This window comes from Odontesthes bonariensis, chromosome 18 (assembly GCF_027942865.1).
Source record: "Odontesthes bonariensis isolate fOdoBon6 chromosome 18, fOdoBon6.hap1, whole genome shotgun sequence".
NCBI lineage: Eukaryota > Metazoa > Chordata > Actinopteri > Atheriniformes > Atherinopsidae > Odontesthes > Odontesthes bonariensis.
This window is the reverse complement of record NC_134523.1, coordinates 12,146,721-12,172,278: the sequence shown is the minus strand read 5'-3', so window position 1 is coordinate 12,172,278 and position 25,558 is coordinate 12,146,721. Positions and strand designations below refer to the sequence as shown.

The following is a 25,558-nucleotide window of genomic DNA, read 5'->3' as shown; positions in this document are numbered from 1 at the left end:
CCCACCCGACTATTCTGATCACCCAGCACCCCGTCCCTCACGTTGCTGCTCACTACCAACATCCATTCATGCACACATAACTTTCCTCTGGATCATTTCTCTTTGTTTGAACGCATTAAACTAATATTCTAGGTGCCAGTGACATGAGTCTGGTTTTGGAAAGACTTTATTGTGGAAGTGAACACTAACATACTATTGTGTTTAGCGCACACAATACAAGAGACAGAGATAATGACACATTGCACATGATAACAAAGAAAAATAAAAGTATACAATTTACACATCTTGTCATAAATAAAGCCTACACATGAGTGAATATGAAGTGGTTCATTTTACACTAAATACACAATGTATGAGTGGATGTCTGCTGCAGATCTTCAGGGGTTTCTGGGTTGTGTAATGGGAGAAAAAGTTTTAGTTCAAAGTCAAATTTGAAGGGAATCCTAAGTAAAACAGGTGTAATTGGTCCCATTCTTGGTCAGCAACTTAAGGATGCTAAAATATTTTCTTGTTTTGTTTTTTATTTGATTTAGATCAAAGACAACAATGAACCTTAATGCGCATTAACTGATATGAGAGTAAGATGTCAACAGAAAAAAAAATACAGCTTTCGTTAAATTCCTCTGTTTCCATTCCAGGCCTTTTACTTTGTTTTTGCTTCCACACCACTTCGGTAACCTATTTCAGAATAGTAGCATGAGCAGTGAGGACTGCAACACAGTAAAACAATAAAGCAACAATTTATTTTATTTTTTATTTTTTTTGTTTAATTGACTTTCCTCTTTGTTGCAAAGAAGCTAACAGCAGATTGACAGCAGTATATCTCTCGCTCTTCTGTAAAAGGAGCTCAATCTCCCATTTTCCACATGTTTATTACTGTAAATATTTTTGAGAACTTCATGTTGACTGGCTGCTGTTGATTTGTTTCTTCCTTTGCTAACTTAAAAATAGAAGTAAAGATTCAGAACATCGCATGCAAGACGCGCAGCAGCTGCTCCGGTAATCTCTAGCTTCTGCACCACATTGCACATTGCTTGTCCATGCAGACATTTTTCTTTGCTTTTATATCTTTCTGCCTCGTCACGCCTGAAGGAAACGGTAGAAAGGCCTTAAAGATCACAAGACATGATGACAGAGAAATGAAAAATTCTTTTGAAGCCATAACTGAAGCGGGCCGGGGTATAATCTGAGATAGGTGGTAATAACAAACTGAGCTTTCCTTTTCAAGTGAGGCTAAGCTAAAAGGAAGACATCTGAAAAAAGCATGATACTCAAGCAAAGATCTGCATGGAGCTTAAAGAACATGTTAAAAAGCACCTTTTTAAAACAACAAAAACGAAAAAAAAAGTCATACAGCTCTTTTGCAGCTCATTTCAATATTTGTTCGTTAGAAGCTGCTTCCGATGTTCATTACAAATGCTTTAAAGACAAATATTGTGGCACAGACTGGACATTAGCAGCAGTATCCCAACTCTCATCCTCGTCAATGTGTTAAAACACTAACAACTAAGCAGAAAAGATGTTATGAAGGTTTCTACATACCTAAAACACATAGTAAAATATAACTTTAAAACATAACTGCAACAAAAATAAAATCTTCAACTCAAATTGTAACAGTGTACACAGAACAGAGTAAATTAAGACTACTATACATACTTCCTTTTACAGTGGTCAGCTCTGTTTTATTAAGGCTTTACAATCTTTTCAACCTCTCAAACGGATCAGTGATACAATGTTAAATCTTGGGATTGGGCCTGGCAGCATGGCTTTTATTTCTGTCTTTATCATTGCTTGCAGAGACTTCTATATGTAGTATTCTTTTCCAAGAGCTAATGATATGTGAGGAGCTAATATTATGACATCTACTGACAGTGTCTGCTACAGTGTAGACGTGTTAAAAAGAGGCCAGAATTTCAGCAAGTCTTTTGGTATTAGGAGTATTTCTATTTGTAATATGACGCTACACTAATTTCCCCTGCGTTTCTACACTAATTTCCCCTGCATTTCCAGTCTCACATGCTATGTTTTTACTGAAATATGTAAGAAACTCTGCACAGGTGTCTTCGCTAAGCTGAGGGTACAGGTAAAACTTTGCCTTTGCAAAGACGGCAGATAGATGTCAGAAGGTCATCTATGATATATTATCGGGTTACACTGTTCAGCAGGGTGTGTCTCTCTGAAAGGGTCGGACGTCGAATAATCTGGCTCTCAGATTTCCACTTTTCCAAGCTTTCCCACTAGTAAAGGGTCCGTCTGGTTGATAGATTTAGAGTTAGGAAAGACTACAGAATAAAAGGATCAGACTGAGCGTCTCTCTCTGTCATCACCCACCTTTGACATGAACTCGTTCCATCAGAAATCCTTCTCAGGATTCTGGGAAGTGTGGTCTTTGGAGCTGTAGGTACCTGAGGTGCCTGAATGCGAGGCAAAGTGAAAGAACTTTAGCTTAGTTTTTCTTTGTTTTTTTGGTGCAACAAATCCTGACTGACAGTGAAAGATGGGTGGGTGGGGGTAATACAGTTAAAATGGTGGAGAAGGTGGAAAGAAGGGGTTGTATAGATGCCCAGCATGAATTGAGGTGTAATAAGTGATGGCTCTGCGGTTGATTTTGTGGCTGTCCCTCAGCCCGCTTAGTAGGTGAAGAGATGTGATGAGACTCTCTGCGAGGTTATCTTCTGCGTCGAGTAAACCAACCAAAGTTGGGGAAAAAAATCAAAGGTCACTGTGGGGTTTTTAACATCTGCAGTGTCTTTAAATCTGTCGGCGACGATGGTGGTGATGATGATTGTGCATGTCTTCCATTGTGATTCTTCCCCACACACCGATCACAAACGTTTCAATCTCGCATTCGTTGTCCCCCCGAGCGATGCGGAAGTAGCCATTCTCTCCCCAGTTCTTTCCCCAGGAGTTAGCAGCCAGCTGGACATAAAATTCATCACACACCTTGTCAGTTCAAATCAAACAGAAAAAAAAGTTGCATTGCTCTAAAATCAAGTTTTCTTTTTTTAATCCCAATTGCAAAGAAGTGGGGATCTTGTGTAAAACGTAAATGATCAGAATGCAAATCCATTATAAACCAATTTCGCGTTCACAACAAAAACTAGAAAACACATCAAATGCTGAAAGAGAGGAATGTCATGAAGAATATCGGGTCATGTTGAATTTGACGGCAGCAACGTATTTGATGTGTTTTCTATCTTCTATTATGAATTAAATGTTTGTTTAGAAGATTTTACAAATTATTGCATTGTTTTTAATTTACATTTTACAGTGTCAATTTTACAAAAAAAAAGTGTAATTGTGGTGATATAGAATAGTTAGTCTCCAGATAATTCACTTGTTAAGTTTTCAAATAAAAATTTGATTACTAACGTATTGAGAATCCTAAGGAAGAAGAAGTCAGTGTTGTTGTTTTTTTTTAAAATATGCTTGTGGAGCTGGGCAAGCAGAATAAATGCATTTCTTTTGTATTGGGGAAAAAAATTAAACATACCCAGTATTTTCTTGGCGTCCCATTAAAGTCTCTATCTTCTCCCCACCTGTGCATAAAACAGAGATGATAATGAATCAGATGAGATTAGAGTGAAGAGAGAATCAGCCTTGATGTTTCTTATGACATGAGTTACAGGTATTTCGAAGTATGGATTCTTTCAAACGACACGTCTGCCACTTATCAGAACTATAGTCCCCTCAAAAACACTTTGTGTTATTAATAGAAAAAGCACTAAGGGTTATAAGTAGCGTTGCGGTGCTAGAAAATAGCTTTCAACTTGTTCACAACATCCTGAAAACAGAGTATTTATAGCTGGACACCGCCTTACTGCATTCCTACATCATTCCAAACTAAGGAACACAGAATTCCCCATTTCCTTCTGCCACTTCCACCCTCCAGAAATTAAACAGGAAGGAGAAGATAGGCTGCTAGGAAGTGAACACCACCTTAGTCTATCGACATCAATACAGGACAAAACATTTCTAAACATACAAACACTATCAAATGTGAACCGCATCCTTACTTCTCTCGCTTGCCAGCAGATTTGTTCTCAGGAAACCTTGGCAATTGCCCATAAATTCCCATCATGCCATGCACTTTGGTCTTAGCTTAGCTGCAGCCAGTCTCTGCTGTCTGTGCTCGTCATGATCAAAACATTCTCCCAAAGCCAATTCCCATCCTGTTTTTGCACTCCAGGCCCAAGAGACTTCCAGTGCCCAATCGCTTGTTATCTTTTTATAAGGGAAAGGAATGCTGGGAAATAGACTGGATGGTCTCCGTTTCTGTCAACCAGCCCTCCATCAGTGGGTAAGTTTAGAGTTTCCTTGAGTGGAGTCAAACCTCACAGTGACCAGGAACAGACACTTCAAAAACAGCTGTATAAACAACAAAGCTTCTGAAAAAGCCCAAAGAAAAAGAATCCTGTATGCAGGCTTGCCAGCATATTTATTGGTATAGACAGAACCAGACAGAGTCAGAACACTGCTGATCTCTTATCAGGCCTCCAATAAGCTCACTTGCTGTAGGAGACAATGATGGGCATACTGTTATGCCCATGATCCCGTCCCTTGCCCAACACCCCTCATCCCACCCCTGACCTCCTCTCCGGGGATTGATCCCCCTCTATCTGTCCAGTGCAGTGAGGATCAGTGAGCCAGACAATGCCCTTTCCACCACAGTGGACCTCAATGCTCTTTCCACAAACTTTCCCAGACCCCGGGCTTAAAGGAACGCACAGCTATGGGATTTGACCTATGTAAACACATTGATGTCTGTGACTAACAGGTTGGAGCTCAAAACACAGCACCCTCCCCGGCTCAGCACCACCTCCTCTGTGTAAACCCGTATCACTGCTACATCCACTCATCAAGAGTTGTGTGGAATCACAGCATCAGAAGCTGTAGGAAGGAAAACAGAGAATCATCCTCAGAATTATCTCTCATCATCTCGCACTTTAAATAACTACAGAGTTGGTTGACTTTAAATATTGTTTATGGTCACAAATCTTGTCACAGAGATTTCAGCAGCACATATTAATGCTCTGCTATCTCATGGTATCTATTTCATTCACTGAAATATGACGTTTCTTGGAGTCTGTAAGGCCACCCTGGGCATTAAAAGCTGAAAGCTGTGGTGGGAAAGGGTCGGTTTATGAAAAGGTTGGCGCTTTCAGAATATAATTAGCAGGGGATTTAATTAACTATGCCTGTCACCATTTCTCAGGAGTGAAACCAAACCAAACATATCAGCAAACCATGACTAGTTGTGTGATCTGTTAAACCATGGTAGCAAAATCGATTCATCATGTCTTTTCATATCTGCAGTCTGTCAGGCTTTGAGTCTCCATCTCAGCTGCTTTTGTCTGTAAATGTATGCTAATAAAAGAATGAAGAAGTTGTCTTGACTTCTAAACCCCGAAATGTGGCAAACCTTAAAAAAAAAATGAGCAAGTCCACCCTGGTGTTAACATGTTTACAACTCAGCCAATGAGAGCTGGAACTGATAAATACTGCAGTCATTTGAGCTAGAAATAAATGCTGGTGCACCAATACTGAGGAGAATTAAGTGAAATTTTATATTTGGTCCTGAGACCTGAAGGGGCTCTTCTGATATTAAAGGCATTATAATGAATGGTCCACAAGGAAATTGGTAATGTATCGGTGCCCAAATTCTCTTCTATTACAATCTATCCATAACTTGGAAACTTGCAAAACAAATTATCATGTAAATGTCATCTTCTACATCTGAAGGAACATCTAGCTGCCCCACAAAGTAAGTAAAGCTGTGTTAACACATAAGAACACTTCGTTTGTGCAGGGTGAACAAACAAGTGACTCTAGTTTTTGAGAGGACATTTGAGAAGAGCGTTTGTACAAGACGTGATTCAAACCAGTGAAATGCTTTAATCCTTTACACGATGTCATGTTATAAAATCAAATGTCTCGAAACAGCCATGCAAAACACACACAAAAAGTAGCTTGTGAACATATTTTGTTCTGTCGATGGCCAACCAGATAAAAGTAGAGAAGCTGCTTCGGTCCTCGTGCTAAACGGACCTATTATGAAGGTTTTTATTTTCTTCAGAAACTATCCCTGTGACTGACCCAGACTCTGACCCTGACTCTGCCCAGGTCAGGGTCAGGTCACAGACTGATGCCTAAATACTCCACAACACAAATTCCTTGACCAATGTGACTGACCCATTGCGAGGTAGCTGTGAGACTTGTGAGTAGCAACATATCATTGTCACAACAGACACAAGTCTAAACCAGCATGATGAACCACAGAGACAAACCCTGTCACATATTTAAAAAGAAAAAGATTGCTTATGACACTTCACAGGTCAGAACCTCTCCTGACCACTTAGTGTCCTCCGAGACAGCACATGAAACAGCATCAGACAACTACCTGTTTGTCTGGGGATTGTCAGAAATGATAGCGAGTGTATTTTGGTTTGGACTTGAAGAGAAGAAAAAAAAGGGGGAAGCAAAGCAGACAGCCAGATGAAGTGAGATGTTGGAGACACAACAGAGCGGGAAGAGATGGGGCTGGAAAGTGGGAGAACAAGGAATAACACGAGACAGAGGGTGGGGGTGCGCAATTCCAGGTGTGCCGGCCGTCTACCTGCCTGCATATTTGTGGTCGCCAGAGTTCCTACATGGAGGAGGGGAGGGGGGGTTGCTGTCTGGGGTAGATGAAAGAGTGGAGCCAAGGCGTGTCTCCTAGGGCAATAGTCTGGGAGGGGAAGCTTATTCACATGTTCACTCTTGGCTGTGTGCAAACACACGTGCATGGAGATTTGAATCAAACCTAATGCCAGCAGCTACTCTATAAAGCCCTGATTCATCCTTTATCACCACTGAGGCATCTGGTGAGCACGAAGAAACAGGGAAAACAGACACATGAAGATTTTTTTTCGCCAGACACCGTTCAGTTTGTTTGACGTGGCATGTGGTCTCCCTGTCGATAAATCTAATGGAGAACAAGCTTTCATGCTTAAACACAAATACGGAAACTCTCAAAATCCAGCATGTTTATGTTGAGCCTAATCACTTTTGCACAATCAGACACGTTGTGACTAAGCTCACAAAACAGGGCAAAACAGACCTGATATGAACTGTTACTGTATACAGGATCTTACCCAATGATCCTGACAGAGTGTGTTCCATGTTTGCGGTACTGTGGCTGTTTGGTGAAGCTGACGTCAGTGTGTTTGTAGATTCCACTCTTATAGACAAAGAAATCTTCATGGACCTCCATAATAGCTGCAAGAACAAACAAGCATTGAGAATTAGTTGGCAGGTATAAGCTGCTAATACACAGACACACACAGTATGACTATTGTTTCTTGGATTTATTGTAGAGGGAGAGATAAAAATCTTATCAAAGCATTGATTAATCTCAAAGCAATAAGGCAATCCCATGACATAAATTCAAAACTTTCCCCTGTGTGTGTGTGTGTGTGTGTGTGTGTGTGTGTGTGTGTGTGTGTGTGTGTGTGTGTGTCTGTGTGTGTGTGTGTGTGTGTGAGGGAAAGAGAAAGAGCCAGAGGCTTTGTCTTTGATTAACTTGCACTAAATACAGTTTCCCCTGTCTAAGAACACTGTGTGGACCTCCACTCTTATCAACAACTCACAATGGCTGAGACTTCATATTTACACACTAACACACACACATGCACGCACACACCCACCCTCATACATCTAATACAACTTTGTATCGAAAAAAGGAAACTTGATTTGAAGCCAGTGAGTCTTCCTGCTGAACAATAATAGAAGAAGCTGGCACAAGCTCACAGTACACACACCCACCCACTCGCACGCACACACACGCACATATGTGACTCTACTAAGTACTTGACAGTGGTCCAGATGAGCAGCAGACAGTGAGGCGGGCTTGTAAAGGAAAGTCAGTTCAACCCCACTGACATGAAAGCCCATCATTTGTGACCAGGTGACCAGGGTCAGAGTTGAAACCCCGGACAAAAAGCATTAGCATGAGACTGTCAAACATGACATCATTGGAGTTGTTTAAAAAAAAAAAAAGCCAAACTCAGAAAGAAGCTAATCTTGAAATTAGAGTATTTCGATGGTTACTGCACATACATCAAGGTATCTCCTTACCTTGCACAGGGCCATTATCCATGATCTCCTTCATAATCTCCTTTTCCTAATGGAGAAATGAAATGGAAACAATTTATAGACAAAGGAGAGCAGGCAGATTATTACATGTCACTGAAATAAACAGGATCAAAACAACCCCCACCCTCCCACGTACTCTGCCTGGATGTTAAAAATCAGATAATAAGGTTGAGTTCAGCAGGGCCTGCTGGTCTTAATGCCTTCCTTATTGACTTCACAGGCTATCAAGAGACAGAAACAACAGGCTGTAATAGTTTTGAGAGGCATTAGCTGCCATTTAATGCTGATGGATACTGGCTGATAAAACCATATGTTGGGTGCAGCTCAGTGCAGATGAACGCAGCAGCATGCAGAGACAGCTTCTAAAGCAGTTTGAGTGCATTTCACAAGACGGAACTTTGTATTACTTGTAGTTTGCAGTACTTTGTTCCACCATAAGGTGGACTAGAAGGATGCAGTTTTTAAAATTTAGATCCATCCATTTAAAATCCTGTATTTTTTATTAACTTGAAAATAAATTCTATAGTCTTTTAGCACTTTCTGATCATTAGATAACCATAACACTTCATTCTTTTTTTATCCTACCTCTCATTCACTAGTTATAACTGCGCTGCTTTCATATGATGAACTCCCATGCTTATGTCGTTATGACTGTTCTAGCTTACTAAATACATTATAGTGGCTCAACATGAGTCGATGACAGGAAGAATCACTGGAGTCATTTGATAAAACGTAAACAAATCTAATTCCAGATACACTTCCGAGTCTTATAGGACAGCAGATCATGATTATGGACACAGATTTCTAAAATGCAGTCTGTAATTTGGTATTATTTACTCATTACTTTGTTTATCCAGTATCTTTCAAGGCAGATACTTACAAATCATTAAAATTGTTTAAATTTTGTACCTAAAAAATATAATACAGTCCTGAATTAAAGATAAAGAGTTTAAAAAAGCCCATCCGCTCGCCTTGTGCAGAAAAATATTCAGATTAATTCTGCACATTCCCGTGTTCATTCATGGTGAATCGAGTATGCATGCTAAAAGTCTGCTTAAACACTTACAACACATGAGGTTCATTGTGTGCACAGTGAGAGGAAGTGATGAAAAAGCACAGGAAGCTTACATTAACTCAGTACTTACTGCAGGCTTAATGTGCAAATTGTTGTAGCGGTTGAATATTTAGCTGATGTGGGGAGCTGTGTGCATGATAACGCCTGTCAGTAGATGTTTGTGAATGCACTAACGCCTTGTGTGCCTGGCAGTGCATGCGTTTGTTTTGTTGGTGTCCGTCCAATACTTACATTGGATGAGAGTCTGTATGGCGGTGTGGACTGATAGATGTCATTGTGGTGGTTGTATGAGTTGGGGCAGCGCTGCGTGGCTTGTCTCTTCCCCCGGCCAACTGATCGACTCTGCATCATGCAGCGTCCGATGTCTGCTGGCGTTTGCTGTGGAGACTGGTATGGGTAACAGTCCTCCGTCACGACTCTGTTAGGCAGATAGAAAGGTGTAAATCTTCAGGCGTTTGTTTGCATGCCGTAGTGTTAATCTTGAGCGTAAAAAAAAAGGATGCGCTTACCCACGACGCCGAAGATACCACCAGGCTCCATCTATGCGTCCTCCAACACAGCCACCCTGATTGCGTGTGTCACAGGAGATAAGATTTTGGGGTGACAGCTGAGGAGTCATGTGACCCATTGATTGGATGGAGATTCTGTCTGATGCCACAGCTAATGAACAGGAGAGAAGATATTAAAATGGAGCAGAGCCAGAAAGGGAAGAGAATAGGACATTACTTTTTTGACACTTTTTGTTCCTGCAACTTCCCCTCATAGTGGATTCTCTTTTGGACCAACCTGCAGTTGAGAAAGCCCAGGAAGCAGCACAGTTGCCCTGATCCAGTGGCTCATGAATTTTTCCTGGCCACTTCTCTACTGAGTTGAAGGAGAGCGGCAGACGTTCACTCTGAGGATCCATGTTCATCTGTATGAAAGACAGAATGAGTGTTTTTTTTCTTGCGTTCTGCGGTTGATGTGAAACTTTTCTTCCCATCACAGTTTTTGAGATCCTGTTGAATGCCACGACTTTAAAGTGTTGCTACTCTATGCAAGTTACATTGATTTGTGGAGGGAATTTTACCATTTACCAAGGGATAAATCTACCTAATAGAAATTACTAACATAATTGGTTAATCATTTTAGAGCACACTCCTCTACATAAAGCAAAAATATATCCCTGTAAAATAAAAAAGTCCAATACGCACTCAAGTTTTTATAGCTTATAATTTGAAAAAAAAGACAATAACGATGAGGTCATAGCCACTTGTGTTATCATTTTGCATTCAGAGTAGAGACAGCAAATAAAATACTTTGTATGGCCACTTTGGATCACAGGGGGATTACATAAGTCTCCTAATCAGCTCGACAATAGAAGTATTTCTTCAAAGGCTGTTAGGGCCATTTGGTCCAGGGTCAAATGAGAACCTTTGATCCCAATCCTCTCTGTTAAACCATGTTCAGTTACATCAGTGTAAATTTGATTGCATTTGCTTGGCAGCCTAGTGCACATTCACTTGCAGGTAATTCTCAGATGCCAGACATGCTCCGTCTATTAATCTGCACTTCAGGTTGGATGCCCTCCTAATCTGCCAGTGATGTGTGATAATAGAGCCCACACTTCTGTACAACTGACTTCCCTCTTTCTCACAAAGACCCAGACTGCCTGCGCTGCATTCCACATATTAATGGCGAGGTATTCGGAGGACAGACTGCCACCTGATGAATAACTAGGGTATGTGCTGCTGGCTCCGAGAGTCATAACTCTGGGGGGCTGACGTCCAAAAGGCACCTTGTGTGAATAAAAGAGTCCCAATGATGCAAGAATAGGGTGGCATGTGTGTCTGTGTGGAAGTGGATTCTTAATGAAATGTATCCATGCAACCACTGTTTTACACCTTTTACAGAGCAGTCTATAAAAAAAGGGGGGGGGGGGTCTGAATAGGCGATGTTCATGTTTGTGGCACAGGTAGGGACACGCTGATAGCAGAGGAAGGCTTCGTTTTTTCGTTTTGGGTGGGGAATGACGGATGATGGATGGAGGGGAGGAGGTGTAGACTGAAGAATAGGTTGATCTTTATTCTGCAAGCAGCCACCATCCCACCCCTCATCTTCTTTGTCCGATGTTTTGGTTCCGTCTTATGTAATCTGTCTGGGTAAAATGTAAACAAAGACTGAGCCTATCGTTGCAGGCTGAGGCTCCAGACGGAGCCACTATCACATACCGACAAGCCACCATAATTAAGTGAATGTGTTTTGATCAGCGTTCACTTGTAATGCGTTTTAAAAACCCCATGTCACACCTTAGAAATTCACAGAAAGTATGCAGCAGCTTGTAAAGAAATGAAATGTCACAACTCAGCTGTAACAAGAACACTTTTTGTTTACATTCTCACCTGTTGATAAAACTTCATGACCCCTTAGCTCACATTTCCCTGTCACGTTACCATGGACTGCATGTTAAAGACAGTTTCCCTTGGCTGTCCTATTGAATAAATGAATAAATAAATAAAAAATAAATAAAATAAAGATAGTTTTTGGCCGACCTCATCTTGAATTTTTTTAGGTCATTCAAGGTGGCCACACCCTTAAAAGCCTGGCATGCTTAATCATCTATTTTACCCAATTTAACAAAATGAAGATCATGCTGTTTTAATTAAGACTTGAAATTCATGTCCATAAAACTAACAATAATTTCAATAACGCTCTTTAGATATTCATGTTATGTTTCTTGTCATTGTATAATCACCGGTTGGTGAATAAAGAAACAAGAGATTAACCATCAGGGCCTGAAATCCTAAAAGAGATGAGGTCATTTGATCCATCTCAGTATTGTTCGTTTTAGAAACAAGTATTTCTACTGTATTCTGTATTTTTGCTTTAATGAACAATTCATATATATAGTTTTCCCTACATGCATTTTATTGTAGGGAATTATAGTTGCATGAGCATTCATAAACATCCATGCAAGTCACTGTTATGTCATTTTTAAAAGATGGTCTTTATTTCAAATTTGAGGACAAATTTCTTAAAACTAAAATATGAAAGTTGTGGAAAAAAAGCCTAAATTTTGGAGCTTCATACTGTTTGAAGAGCATATGTCAGACATCATGTGTGACAGTATGCGATAACATACTGGGTTTTCTGGCAGGAATTTTAGGGGAAACCCAAAGCATTAAAGGATACCACTAACAACAACCACTGTGATGTTTTTACAGTCCCTTTATGGCAATTTCTTCTCACTCTGCAGATTTTCCAACAGACTTATACAGTGGCATTTCATCGCTGACATTTGAAATGTACCCACATTGACATCTTTAGCCACCAGAGTCCCTGAAATCCAAAGTTTATACACAAGAATGAAGGCTTTCCTGTACCTGTAACTCATTCATGTTCATAATCGTTCTGGAGGGTCTCTGTGTGCCAAGGCGGTAGCGGATGCCTTCATCCAAACTCATGCCGTAGAACTGACTATAGTTAGCTGCTTTCCACCTTATAGCAGAAAGAATGACATGAAGAAGAAGACATGTTTGAAATCCATGAATGCCTGACAGCAAACTCTTAAATTATGCCAGTGACATGATTCCTTGTGCGTGTCTGTTCCTTACCCGTAGTTTCCTCTGTTGACACCATGGATAATGTCGGACTCAATCAGGCAAGCATTCTGCTCACACTCCCAGCGCCCCGTGGTCCCGCATGTGCTGCAAGATGACAAAACAAGAGAAGTGGCCATTAGAGTGCAGTAGCAGCTGCGCAGAAACATCCTCAACTTTCATGTCGTCGTCGAGGCCCTTAAAGTCAGCTGCTATAATAGAAAGACCCCATCAGAGACCAGTATGGTATGCAGAGGCTTGGAGGAACTCCAAAATCAGAAATTAATCTGAAGAGAAATGTCAAAAAAAGACTGGAAAAAAGTACAAATGAGAGAAAGACTGAAAGGTTAAAGGGGACTTTAGGCTGCAGAGCACTGTACCATTTTTAGTCACAAGATCGCAAGATAAGGCAACAGGATGATGACGCACAGACTTTTATTTTGAGAAAGCTCTGAAATAATCTACTTTCTGATGATTCACTCTATAGGAGTGTGTGTCTGCACTTTTGTGTGTGTCGTCAAAGGAGTAGTGAAAAAGGCGGTACGATCTTCAGCTCGTACTGGCACCAATATAACAATAGAATGTTGGGGCTTTTCATGAACAAACACGCCAAAGTAACATTCTTTAATCATTATGCCGCCAAACCTACCCCGTTTTTTATTTCCATGAAACTTTATGATATATCTTTGATCTGTATTTCTGTATTATCATTTACACATATTTTCAGTGATCTAAACAGTAAAAATTCCTACTTTTTCTACTACGGTGAGTAGTAGACAAATAATAAGTAATTCAGACAAATGTAATAAAGCAAAAAATGCTTTACATCTTTCTGAAATTTGGAACTGTAAATGCTTCAGTGCTGTTCAGGAAAACTGTACGTGACAGAAACTGAACCAGACGGCTGACTCACTCGGGTGAGTCATTGATAAAAAGCACGCACACACCTGACTTCAGTCCAGCTTCATGCTTACTGGTATTAGTGAAAAAAACTGAGCAACATTTACTGTCCAGTCAAAATCTTCTACACTTGCAAATGCATTATTTCATTAAAAATAAAATATATCATTCCTATATTTCTTGTAAAGTACCAAGTTAAATTAAATGTGTAGACACAAAAGGAAAAAGGTTGAGAACGTTGTATGGGCTATGCGTTAGAGGAGATCAATAATGAAAGAAGTTTCCAACTCAAGCATGTAAAGACATTGAAATTTAAAGTTGGCTGTACATGAGACAGTAAATACTATGAGAAGGAGATATGCCCAAGACAATCATTAAGCACTCACAATGATGAGAAGGGGCAAATTCCCCATCAGTCACACAGAAGCCTACAGAGTGTATCACATCTCAAACTGCACTCTTTCCTGCTGGGTGTCTCAGACACATGTGCAAATACAATGCTCAAGTGCACAACTTCACATAAATATATTGACACCAGTAAATCTAATGCTAGCAGGTATCTGTTCAGCATCCCACTCGGACCAGCTGAAAATGTTTGATTAAAGGAAAGCAACAATGACCTTTTGCCTCTTCCTGCCTTCAGCCGGAGTAGAGGCAAGCAGCACAAAGCCAGGAGGTCAAAACCAGCTGCAGGTTCACACAGCAAGAGCACTGGGCACACAGGGACGCGCTTAACAACAGATTTATGGAGATGGTGCATGAGTGAAAATAAAACATGAGTGTTGAAGGAACAGGGGGAAGCCGTATTTAACATTCCCAGTCACACACTCCATGTGTGGGACAGACACCCTCAGAGTGAACATACACAAACAGCTTGATTACATGAGGTGCAGTGTCTCACCATCCCGCGTGTGACTGCAGAGAAATGTTTGTGTGTGTTCACATATCTGCACCATCTTCGACAGCTTAGACAGTCCAAAACTGCCATTGGCTGTTGTCCAATCAGACAACAAGTTATCAGTGCAGAGCTGCTGCCAAATCAAAGTGCAGATAGTTGCACCTTCAGGCTGTTCAGATTCTTGGCACAAGTAGGAGGTGCTACGTTTCAGATAGTTCGGGGCAGATAGGTATGTTATCAGGGAGGAAAAGGCCTCGGCTGGAAATCACATTAAACCAACAAAAGGCTGCCACACATTGTTGTATTTATTTACACAAACCCGTTTGCAGAACCACTGCTTTGACTCCTCGTGCTTGTTCAGGTTCTGTTGTGTCTAGAGATGAGTTGTGTCGGGCCTTATTTGCACTGAAGAGACAGATAATGAATGCTGAGGTACATTTTTGAGAAGGTGCTATATATTGTTGGCACATATGCTAGGCGTCCTTTTTCTGTTGAAATTGGATAATGGGAGAGACAGATAAGAACATGCAGGAGCTCGGCCACTGCTAATGAGGCACTTTGGAGGCAGATGGAGGAGAACTGCATGTTGACTCAAAGCGGAAGTTCTGCTCTCCACCCAGTAGAGCTGGGAGGACGCTGATTTGGCACATGAATAAGTGCAGAGAGTAGGAGTACGAAAGGGGAGTGTTCATCTCCCACTTTGCCAAAGTTGTGCAATTTTTCAAGTGCCTGTGTATGCTGCCACAGCAGGCACTTGTGAGAAAGCATTTACATAAGAACCTTTTGTCTGACAGTAAAAGAGCGTCAGTGTGGGAATACTGCCTTCTAATATGACCCGGAACACCGGAGGGTACTTTCACCACACAGCAGGTGTATCTTTCAAACCTATTATTTTTCAACTGTCATCTAGGCCACGGCATGCCAAACTATCAACTCAAAAAATTATTCATCTGCAGTCAATTACTACAAAAACTACCATATAAACAACTAAATGGAGCACATGGATTCGGGAGCTAAAACAAAACAGAAAGATGTAGCTGCGTTTCGGAGAATATGACAACATTTTGCAAAACAGGAACGATAATTCTAAAGAAAGTCTTCTCACAAAGCAGAAGTTAACTAAAAACATTTTTTTTGTGTGTTTATTTATATATTTTTATATCAGATGTCACGCTTTCTTTTTTAATGTGTTTCATGAGTTTTTGTTTTTTTCCATTTTCGGTTTTGTATAATGTTTTTGTAGAGTTTTTATGTTTTGCATCTTAGAGCAACTGCACGAGAAACCCTGCCACTTATCCAAAATGAAGATGTATCCAAAAAAATGTAAGTAAGTAAATGAATGCATGTTCATTCAACATGAGTCTGTGTTTGCATGCTCACACAAATACTGTGACTTTGACAAGCATCATGACACAGATGTGAGATATGATAGTCAAAGACAGGTGAGGAATTCAGATTTTCCACCGACTCATCCTATTCTCTTTAGTTTCTCCAGAACCGCTGCTCCTCTCCATCACTCCTATCCATGTCATGCAGAAAAATGACAATAGCCATGAGGATAGCCGGTATGCCATAAGCATTTAAAATGTCACCAAGATTAAAGAAAAAACATTTTGCTGTCACTTAGAGTTAATTGAAAATACCACTTTTTGTAACTCTTAACTCCTTGCCAGGGTCATAAAGTTAAGAACTGTTTGTAACTCTGTCCTCAAGAGTCACGGAACTGGAAAAATAAATCAACATTATCAAGAAGACACACACAAAGAGTCAAAACAAGAACAGAGCAGCATTGTGTTCCAGGATCCAGGCTCTTTTTTGTGCACTGATTGAAGTGTGTTTTTATCCACATCAAAGAAACTAAACAGGAAAACTGCTTCAATTACGATTAAATTTGCCATGTCACTCATATCTTGCCATGTACAGGATGTGAGAAATGTTCTCAAGAGGCTCGTGGTGATTAATTTTCAGTTATGCTGTTACTATTTTTCCTACTGAAATGTTGTTTTTTTGCATTTTTGCGTGAACATGTTAACCACCGTTGAAGCTGATGGAACCAGCAGTCATTATATTTTGATGAGTGTGGAGCTCAAGAGGGATACTCGAATAGAATGATACTGAATAAAAATATCTGTCATTAAAGCCTTGTATCTATGAAAACATTCCATTTTTGCCATCTAAAGTGCACTATATAATGGATATTTTATTCTACACCTTGCCATCACTACTGCATCACAGAGTGCAGAATATCCATGCTGCAACATGGATATAAGATAAGATAATGTAGTGAAAAAGTAAATAATCATCTGTTACAAAAGTGACAAGAGGTGTACTTCACACGAGCCCATCTCGAAAGCATCAAATTCTTCCTTTATGGCACTTTTTAAAAGAATTTTTTTGTTAGTTTTACAGAACAAATAATGAGGCTAGACATCAATTGGCATCATTTAACATAAAAAAATAGTTTTAGCTTAGAAGTTACATGGCATTTGTAAAGTGAGGGTAAAATATTGTCTGCTTAAAGTCCTTTATTTCCTTCTTAAAGGCTTAAATGAATGTTTGTCCTGTTTCGGTCTTCTGTGTCACGTTAAACCACCCTGACAGTGAGTCAGCCTGCATGATACTATAGCCCTGGAACTGAGGCAACTAAATGGCATTAAGCTCAATCCTCATTGTTTTATCTATACTGGAGCAGTTGGTCCAATAGGCATTTAAAACAACTTACATGAAAATGGTGAAGTTTAAGCAAACAGTTGAGGAAGTGCAAGTGAGGTTAGTGGGTGTTTGTAAGTGCGAGTGTGTGAGTGTGTGTGTAGGGTCCATGCAATCAGAGAAACTTTTTCTCTAAAATTTAAATATGAAAAGTAACTATTACTTCGTAAAGCCAGCCATGGTTTTCTTATTTGAAACACATGCTGAGTGCAAACACAGACATTTTGCAACCCGCACAATTTGTTTTCAAACTGTGCAAATCCCACAGGTTTTAAGAGTACCAAGTACTACAGTGAGTCAGGGAGGAATTCAGAGAAATGTTGTGCACACGAGATGTTGTAACGGTGTGTCCTCTTTTTTTAAAATGCAGTCTTCCCCCGTTTATTTTCCATATCATATGAAATGTTTGCACAAGCAGAAACAGAGCACATGGAAAACAAATCAGTCAGAAGGTGGAGGAAAATGTTCAAACTTAAGCTACTTAAGGGGACATTTAATAATAAGCTGTAGTATGTATGTGGCTGAAACAGAAATGAATGAAGAAAGAGGGGTTAACATACCATAAATTGCAGTTCTCCTTGTACGTTTGCCCTGTAAAGAACCTGTTCCCGTTTCTTTCACAGACACCTGAGAACAGACAAAGAGGGGTACTTTAATATACATGGGTCTGATGGGGATCAACACAAAGGATCCTGCCACTAATCACAAAGAAATCTAGGCACAGCTTCAAATATAGATATAGAAACATGCAGAGTAATACTATATTCAACACTCACACCTAATATACTGCAAACAAACTTGTAATCATATCGAAATTGTTAATAGTTGCGTGTGTGTTTGTTTGATACACGCACACACACATACACACAGATTATGTCAGGTCTAAGGAGCTCTGAGCTCCAGTAATCCAGGGTAGGAATGTAGTGTTAGCTTCTTTCCTCCCTTCCCAGGCTTCTTTTGCTGTGGTCATGCTTTAACCAGCTTACACTCCACTTCACCACATCTACTCAGATAGAGGGAACACCCCCTTATTACATAAATAATTTGACATCAAAGCATGTACACATGTTTCCGAGCTGAAAATCAAGATAAAATTATCTCAGTATTTTGCCAAAAAATGAAATGACAGCAGGGAAATCACCTCAGCATTCCTCTTGAATGAATGTCACCTCTTCCACTTGAAGTTATAACTTACGATGAGTTTTATCTGCTGCCTGATTTACAGTTAATGGGGGGTGTCAGCGTTGATTCCATGTGGAATTTAAGGCATGAGCTGGCTGAGAATTTACAGTTGGTTGGTGTAAGGTTCTGAGCTTATAGTGTGATTTATAACTGAGGCCCTTAGGCAACCATCTTCGATTTAACAGCCTTCTAACTCAGTCTGTCATATCTCGCTTACACCAGAGCATCGACAAGCAACAGATTACACATTGAGACAGAAAGAATGTACGTAGACTAAACTCTGCTTACCCAACGTGATTCACTATAAAGGTAACCTTACACATTGCATGTGACACAATCGGTACAAATAAAGTCTGCAATTAAGAGGAATGATCTGTGCTGTCTTCTGAAGTGACATAGCTTTATCCAGGTTGGATGCGGTGGGGGTATGTGCACATGCATGTGTGTCACACCTTCCAAGTCTCTCCTGCCTTGTCGACCGGAGAACACATACCTGCATAGACCCCCCTACCTCCCATTGTCTGTCTCTCCACCCTCCACATAGCCCACATTCTTTCTCCTGACCTCCACTGGTCCCTCCTTCCTTGCAGTGTCTGGGTTAATAAAAAGCCTACTGTTACCTACTCTGCTCTCTGGTCGTATCGCCCTTTGCTCTCACTGGTACAATTTACACCTTCGCATTGATACAATGACGATATACATATGATGGAGTCTGACTGTGGTCAAGTGATCAGTTTTGTATTTACGGGGAAAATAGTTCAATCTTGTCCACTTATGGCTTGTGTGGAGATCAGAGAGAATAAATTATCTTGCTAAATAAAGTTTTATTCTTAGAGGAACGTAGTCCTATTTATTTGGCTGAGCCCCAGATGGACCTTAATATTTTACCAGCTATTGTACCTTTTTTTAAAGCCTTTACTTGTCAGGTTAACTATTGTGTAGTGTAACTAGAATTCCTCAATCTCCTTTTTTTTCATTAGTCAATGCTTTGGTCACCCTTTCCCTCTGAGGCTAAGTTGTACGATTGTTTTAAACAATTGAAGTTGTTAAAATAGCTTATTTGAGACATGATTTTCAAATATCTCAAGAAAGAATACAAAATATTTGTAATATAATCAGACTGGCCAAGTTATCAAAATAACTTTATTCATATGAGGCATTCATCACAAAAGTGCACCTTGGTATCACAACTTTATTTTCTTTTTAATTTTACTTTCAAAGTATTGAAGAAGGTTCCTTATAGGACCACCTGGAGCTCTTAATTGGGGCTACTAACTTAAAGCCCCTGCCCGGGGTAAAAATAGCAACCTAAAATTACAGAACCACAGAATGCAATAAGCTTGGTTACCAAGGTGGACAGGGTTCATCTAGGAGTAAACCCTATAAACTCCTAAACCTAATATTTTCTCTTTTTTTGCCTAAACCTAACCACACCAAACAAGTCCCCAAATCTAGACTAGCTCATTAGTTCATACCCTTAACAACTGACATAGTTTCCTTTGGAAAAGGTTAAATGAGAGGCAGAAGGGTGGGTGGATGGTGCGATTACATGTAGTGTTCTAATGGAAAATAAGTTGATATCCACACAAAAAAATTTTTTTCACTGCTGGGTTATGTTCAGTCAATAACATGACTATGTTTTTGCCACTAACTGATTGCGTTTCATTACTTGCTTAGAGAAAGAAATCAAAACAACTTGGCTCAGATATTAAAAAAACCCTCATGGTTAGGCCTAAAATAAATTAATTCTACTACAACAAAGTCATTTCAATGGAGGCCATTTTGACACCTCTAAAGCATTTGCTCTCATAGCCAATAAAGCATAATTATGGGTGAACAAATAACCCATGGGGTTACTTTTGGGAGGAGCGTGGTCTAAACCAAACATAGTCTGAGAGATACAATAAAAAAAACTTCAAGTAAAAACCCTAAACTAAAGTAACTATACCATGAAGTATGAAGAACACTCTTATATTTTAGTGTAATTGCTCCACCCGGGAATCAACCAAGGTGTTTTGGTTAATAGTCTTTTAATTGTGCTGCTCCAGCACCATGCCCTCCAACCCTCAAATTTGGGCTTTTGTGGTAGTTATACCAGCACAATTGAGCAATGGACATGACAAAGCCAACTGATTGTCTTCTGGCATTGTTTCTGTGCTGCCAGACTGTAATTTCAGCAGATGGGATGCCACCACCACATTATTTGGTGTTAAAGAGACTGTGTTCATTTTATGTGTTCTCTATGAGATCAGGCTGATTTGGCATCATAACAACAAAAAAAAGGCAGCAACAGCAGCCGCACTACTCCCTGAGAGTTTTTGTATCTTCACATTTTTGTTGCTATGTCATTTTCAGATACTGATGGAAGTTTCTTCACTCCCCAAAACAGTAATTTTGACACAGTACCTTACCTGAATAAAAACATACAAAACAACGCAGGTATGTAACAGTTAATCATTTTCAGCAGTCAACAAAGTTACCATTGATACGCTTGCATGCGTTATGTCAAACACATTTTTACCCTTACGGTACATACCAATGAAAGGTGGCTGAATGCCCAGACAATGGCCCCAGAAGTCGGGGCAGCAGTCAGAGATGGTGCGGTTGCAGAACAAGTCACAGTAGCAGATTGTGTCCAAGTAAGGCACTGTGCACTGGTCGTCTCTGCCTGGACAGCAGCCTCCTCTCCTCTGGCAGTATGAACCATATGGGTCTCTGATGCCGCCAACATGCAGTGGGCTTGCAAGCTCTCTCTTGGTTCTTCTGGACAAGATTCTGTCTGCGGCGCCCTCTTCCACCACCACCAGCAGCACCACCACAGTCAACAGGATGAGCCTCATGATCAATCTGCGACAAGAAGTGGAGATCAGATATTAGAGTTTTATAGGCAAAGATTATTTTAATTTTCCTTTGAAAAGGGAATATTATTAAAACAGACACCTCTGCTTTTCTTAAGAAGACAGAGTAAGCAGTGCAACTGGGGAATGACTAAACACAACACAGTCATGCTGCTGTCATGGACACTAAGGCATAAACTTGGTAGAACACACACGCTAAAGATAAGTTAAAGCAGAGTTGGCAGCTAATGGTCCAAATAGAAAGCCATGTGATCCTTGGAGAGAGTCAATTTATTTTCCCAACTTTCCTTTTAAGCAGCCAAAACAAACAGTAGCTAAATATGAAAATACACTCAGAAAGAAAGAGAAGGGAAACAACCTTTCAAGGACAGAAACGCTGTGGGCTTTAAATGGGTTGAATGATAAGTGACGGGGTCATTGCAAGTGTCTTGTCAGAGCCTATATTCCCTCTTATTACTGTATATAAGTGTGTTTCTGTTCTTAATTGTCACATCATTCATTCATTCCCTGTGTGAGCACGTTGTCACTCTCAACTTTAGGCTTACCAATGGTCAAATAATCATCCATATGAATCGTTATTCGTATGTGTAAATTGGTCTCATATATTATCCAATTAGATCTCTGCTCACAATGAACACAGCGCAAAAAAGTGAGGCTCCGGAAAAGATCTTTGCTGTGCTGTTTTCTGCATGACTGCGCCTTTAGTTGAAACAAACACCCACTCACATGCACACACACACACACAGATGCACACAAAAGCATATGGTAGCATGGGATGGGCAGGTCCCCTCCTTTACACAAGTGTTTTGTTGTGGCTGACTCTAAGCAGAAGTGCAATAAAACACCCACCAGGCTTCTTACAGAGCTGCTGCGGCCTTCAGGTCAAACTGTCAGGGATGATCAAGTACTTCATATTTAGCCTCTGTATGCAGAGCATCTTAGTTCTTGTAAGGCAGCTACAATCTCCACAAATAAGTAATATTTTTCAGTTTGTTGCAACATAACTTTTGACTTGTACTGTTTTCTTCTACAGAGAGACAGTATCTTTTTTTTTTTTTAATTTTGTCCATATTCTAAGCAAAAATATCTTGCGAGACTCAATCTTACATAATAACCAATAATGGCAAGGACAAATGATCTTAGGGCGTGGGAGATTATTATCATTTTTTTAATCAATAAAAAATAAATTTTTCAGCTCATTTTTCATGAATAACAGAAGCTGCCATATGGGCCATCGGGGCTCAGGACAGCTGAAGTCAAGCTACTGATCTAGCACTGCATCTACAGGACAGATGAACCCTCAGAAAACACACAGTTATATATAAATATGCTCACATCACACAGTAGTAGTTGAGAAGTGCAGATTTACTGTCACAAATGGACTTTCATCACAGCTTCAGGACCACAGACACAACACTAAACGAATGCATTTCAGATTTCAGGTCTCAGATTTAACAGCACCTTTGTTTTTTTTGTTTTTTAAAAAACTGACCCTAATGACAACAATATGGGAAAAGCTTGTGCTAAAAGTCATCGTTATGAAGGTTTACAAGAGCATACTGACTTTCAAATATAATATTTACCATAATTTATACTAGTGATCTCAGTTATGTTCAAATATATCGAATAAACTAATTTATTGATCAAATAAACTAATTTAACTTCAGAGCAACAAAATATAGATGAAGAGCTAAACTTTATATGGTAACTTTTAACTTCCCCTGCTAATGTATGTCACTCTTTCACTTTTCCTTAGCACAGTTGAACTTTTAGACAGTTCTGCACCACCTTCTAGATAATTCCTTTTATGTACAGTGTTTTTCTATAAAAGCCCTTCCGGCTCCATTTCCCTCTGTGTCACCCAGGCCTCGACAATTTTCTGTTTAGCTCTATCTTTAAAAGGCCAGCAAAGGTACTGGAGAGCATTTACTGTAGATTTCAGCTTTCTAATGAGGCTCGTACTACAACAGGTGAATGAAGGATTACTGCTTTCTGCAGTTACACAAGAGGACAAGCTACACTCTCACTGGGCCCAATAACCTTCTGGGGAAAAAAAAATCTCACCAGTTTCCCACTCATATTCTTCATTCTGCTGACAACATCTCTAATATTGTGCCCACCAATCCCACAGCCAGAAGTTGAATATGCCATAACAGCAAAGATTTAATTAATATGTAATAAAGTAATAATTCAAATCAAGAGATCAAAGGAGAAAAGAGTTTATCAGCTTCAAAAGAGTGCTTATAAGTTTCCTGAAACTCAGAAAGATGTTTAAAGTAACTTGAGAACAGTGTGAGCCATGATGACAGTCAGGCTGCACCTGCCTGGAATTTATCATAAAAAGAGAGTTGGTGTTGAAGAGCAAAGACAAGAAAAACCCATGTTTTACCTCAGAATGAGAGAGAAATCCTGGTTTTGTAATCCAACAGAAATCTGTAGAGCCTTGTCGATGTGTTGCTCAGGGAGTCATTCACAGGTAGCCGGAGTCTGTCTAAAAGGTCAGTCTCCCTTCTCTGTTCCTCACGCGCTCAAAGGATCTACTCTGTCAGACTCTGCCTTCTCTATATACAGGCAGGCAGCACAGCTAACCACTCCCCCGACCCCCCTCCACTCTCTGGCCTGTCCCCTGCTTCACTGATTCCTGCTCCCTCTGTCTCTCACACACTGCTTTTCCTCTTCTTATCATACTGGAACCTTCAGAGTGAAATGCACTCAGACACATCTATATTCAGATTGCTGTTTCTCTCACAGTTTCTCTTTACTGTTAGTTTCACTCTCAGCCTTGACTTTCTCCTTCACTATCTTGAGTTTTTCCCAAGCAGAGTCATTCCTACTTGAGGTAGAGGCTGTGACGAGCGCTACTGACCTCCTGCTCCTCCTCCTGGACGCAGGTTGCATAACTTCACTTCAGTTGGCCAGGAAATCATGGGACGGACTGTGGAAGATCTAGCAGTTTCTAGAAACTTACAAACAAACCTCCGGAGGTAAAGTTTTGGCAGGAGTTAGAGAGAGAGAGAGAGAGAGAGAGAGAGAGAGAGAGAGAGAGAGAGAGAGAGAGAGAGAGAGAGTCAGGGAGTGTAAAAATGATTATGCATGTATTTTTTCTGCGTGATCCATTAGTCAGTTATTCTGAATCTGTTTAAATCATTAGCCCCTGTTTTGTAACATCTTCTTTCTGAGCTGAATAGAATTTGAATTTACTAAATCTGTGAAATCAACATGTTCAGTCTATTTGAACATTCATTTATTTCATCTGTAAGAAGCAATGTGCAACTTTAAACAGGAATGCTGATACTGAGTGTTTTCTTATTATTCTTATTACTATGTTTTCTTTTCATCTGCTGTCCTTTGATGAGGCATTTACATTATAATGACAGACATAATACAAGCATGACCCAAAGTACACACAAAGTCGTAAATAGTTCATCCCACACATTATTCTATTCTTCAGATTGTTTTGAGTGTCTCTGCGCAAGAGTACGTTGATAACCTTCTTGTAATCATGTGAATCGGTGAGCTGAAAAGGTGGCAGCACAAAATTTGTTTCAACCATCTTCTGCTTGACACGAATGGGGGATCCGGGAGAGTGATATGGTGGTGCTCAAAGACACAGCTGTGCCTTGAACCCCCCGCCTGGCTTGATCAATAAGCTAAAGGCTGAATCAATAACTGGGAAACAGCAGGGTGTTAGACAGGGTGGGCAGACATTTAGAGCAGAGAACAACACTGACCACATAAAGGTACCAATCTGTCAGTATGACTTATTTCCTTTTCATCACTAAAACTTAATATATTTGTAATGTCCTTAAGAGGCCTCGTGTCCTTTTCATCACTGCTTAGTGTTGGAAAATGCCAACAGATGTCAACAGATTGAATAAAAGTTGGATTGAGCCACCTGGTCTGAGAAGTGAGGATACAAAACTATTCAGGCTCCAACACACTTTAAAAAAGTTTTGACTTCTGTTATGAAGTATGCAGTTATGATCAGTTCACAGATAAGTAGAAATAGTGTCTTGCTAACCAATCCAGAGCTACAACAGCAATTGCAGTATCATCGGTGAAAAGTATCTCACTTTTTGGCTTTAATTCAGTATAGATATAAATGGACAATTCAAATAAAACCCAAGTTGGTTGTTTGAATACAAGGTACAGAGTTTCTATTTAATATTTTATTATATTCATATAAGTCCAACCTGTGAAATAACATGGGCCAGACTTACATGTA

General features: G+C 40.0%; 1 protein-coding gene across 1 annotated transcript; it reads right to left on the bottom strand.

Annotated features, from left to right (window-relative positions):
* Window positions 1–148: 148 nt before the first annotated feature.
* On the bottom strand, window positions 149–23,930 carry tinagl1 (tubulointerstitial nephritis antigen-like 1). The gene is made up of 12 exons (XM_075449007.1): window positions 23,723–23,930; window positions 21,012–21,322; window positions 17,854–17,920; window positions 12,802–12,894; window positions 12,571–12,685; window positions 9,995–10,121; window positions 9,718–9,868; window positions 9,440–9,626; window positions 8,116–8,161; window positions 7,134–7,257; window positions 3,494–3,539; window positions 149–2,919 (listed from the first exon to the last, which is right to left on the bottom strand). The coding sequence occupies exons 2-12, from the start codon at window positions 21,313–21,315 to the stop codon at window positions 2,752–2,754; spliced, it is 1,428 nt and encodes a 475-aa protein (XP_075305122.1). The 5' UTR covers window positions 21,316–21,322; window positions 23,723–23,930; the 3' UTR covers window positions 149–2,751.
* Window positions 23,931–25,558: the final 1,628 nt, after the last annotated feature.

Bases quoted from the DNA above. Each gene is read 5' to 3' on its own strand.
- tinagl1 (XM_075449007.1), bottom strand. From the start codon at position 21,315: ATGAGGCTCATCCTGTTGACTGTGGTGGTGCTGCTGGTGGTGGTGGAA. The intron at 9,627-9,717 runs GTAAGCGCATCC...TCTGCCTAACAG, and splicing joins TGGTATCTTCGGCGTCGTGG to AGTCGTGACGGAGGACTGTT. The intron at 7,258-8,115 runs GTAAGGAGATAC...TTGTTCTTGCAG, and splicing joins GGATAATGGCCCTGTGCAAG to CTATTATGGAGGTCCATGAA.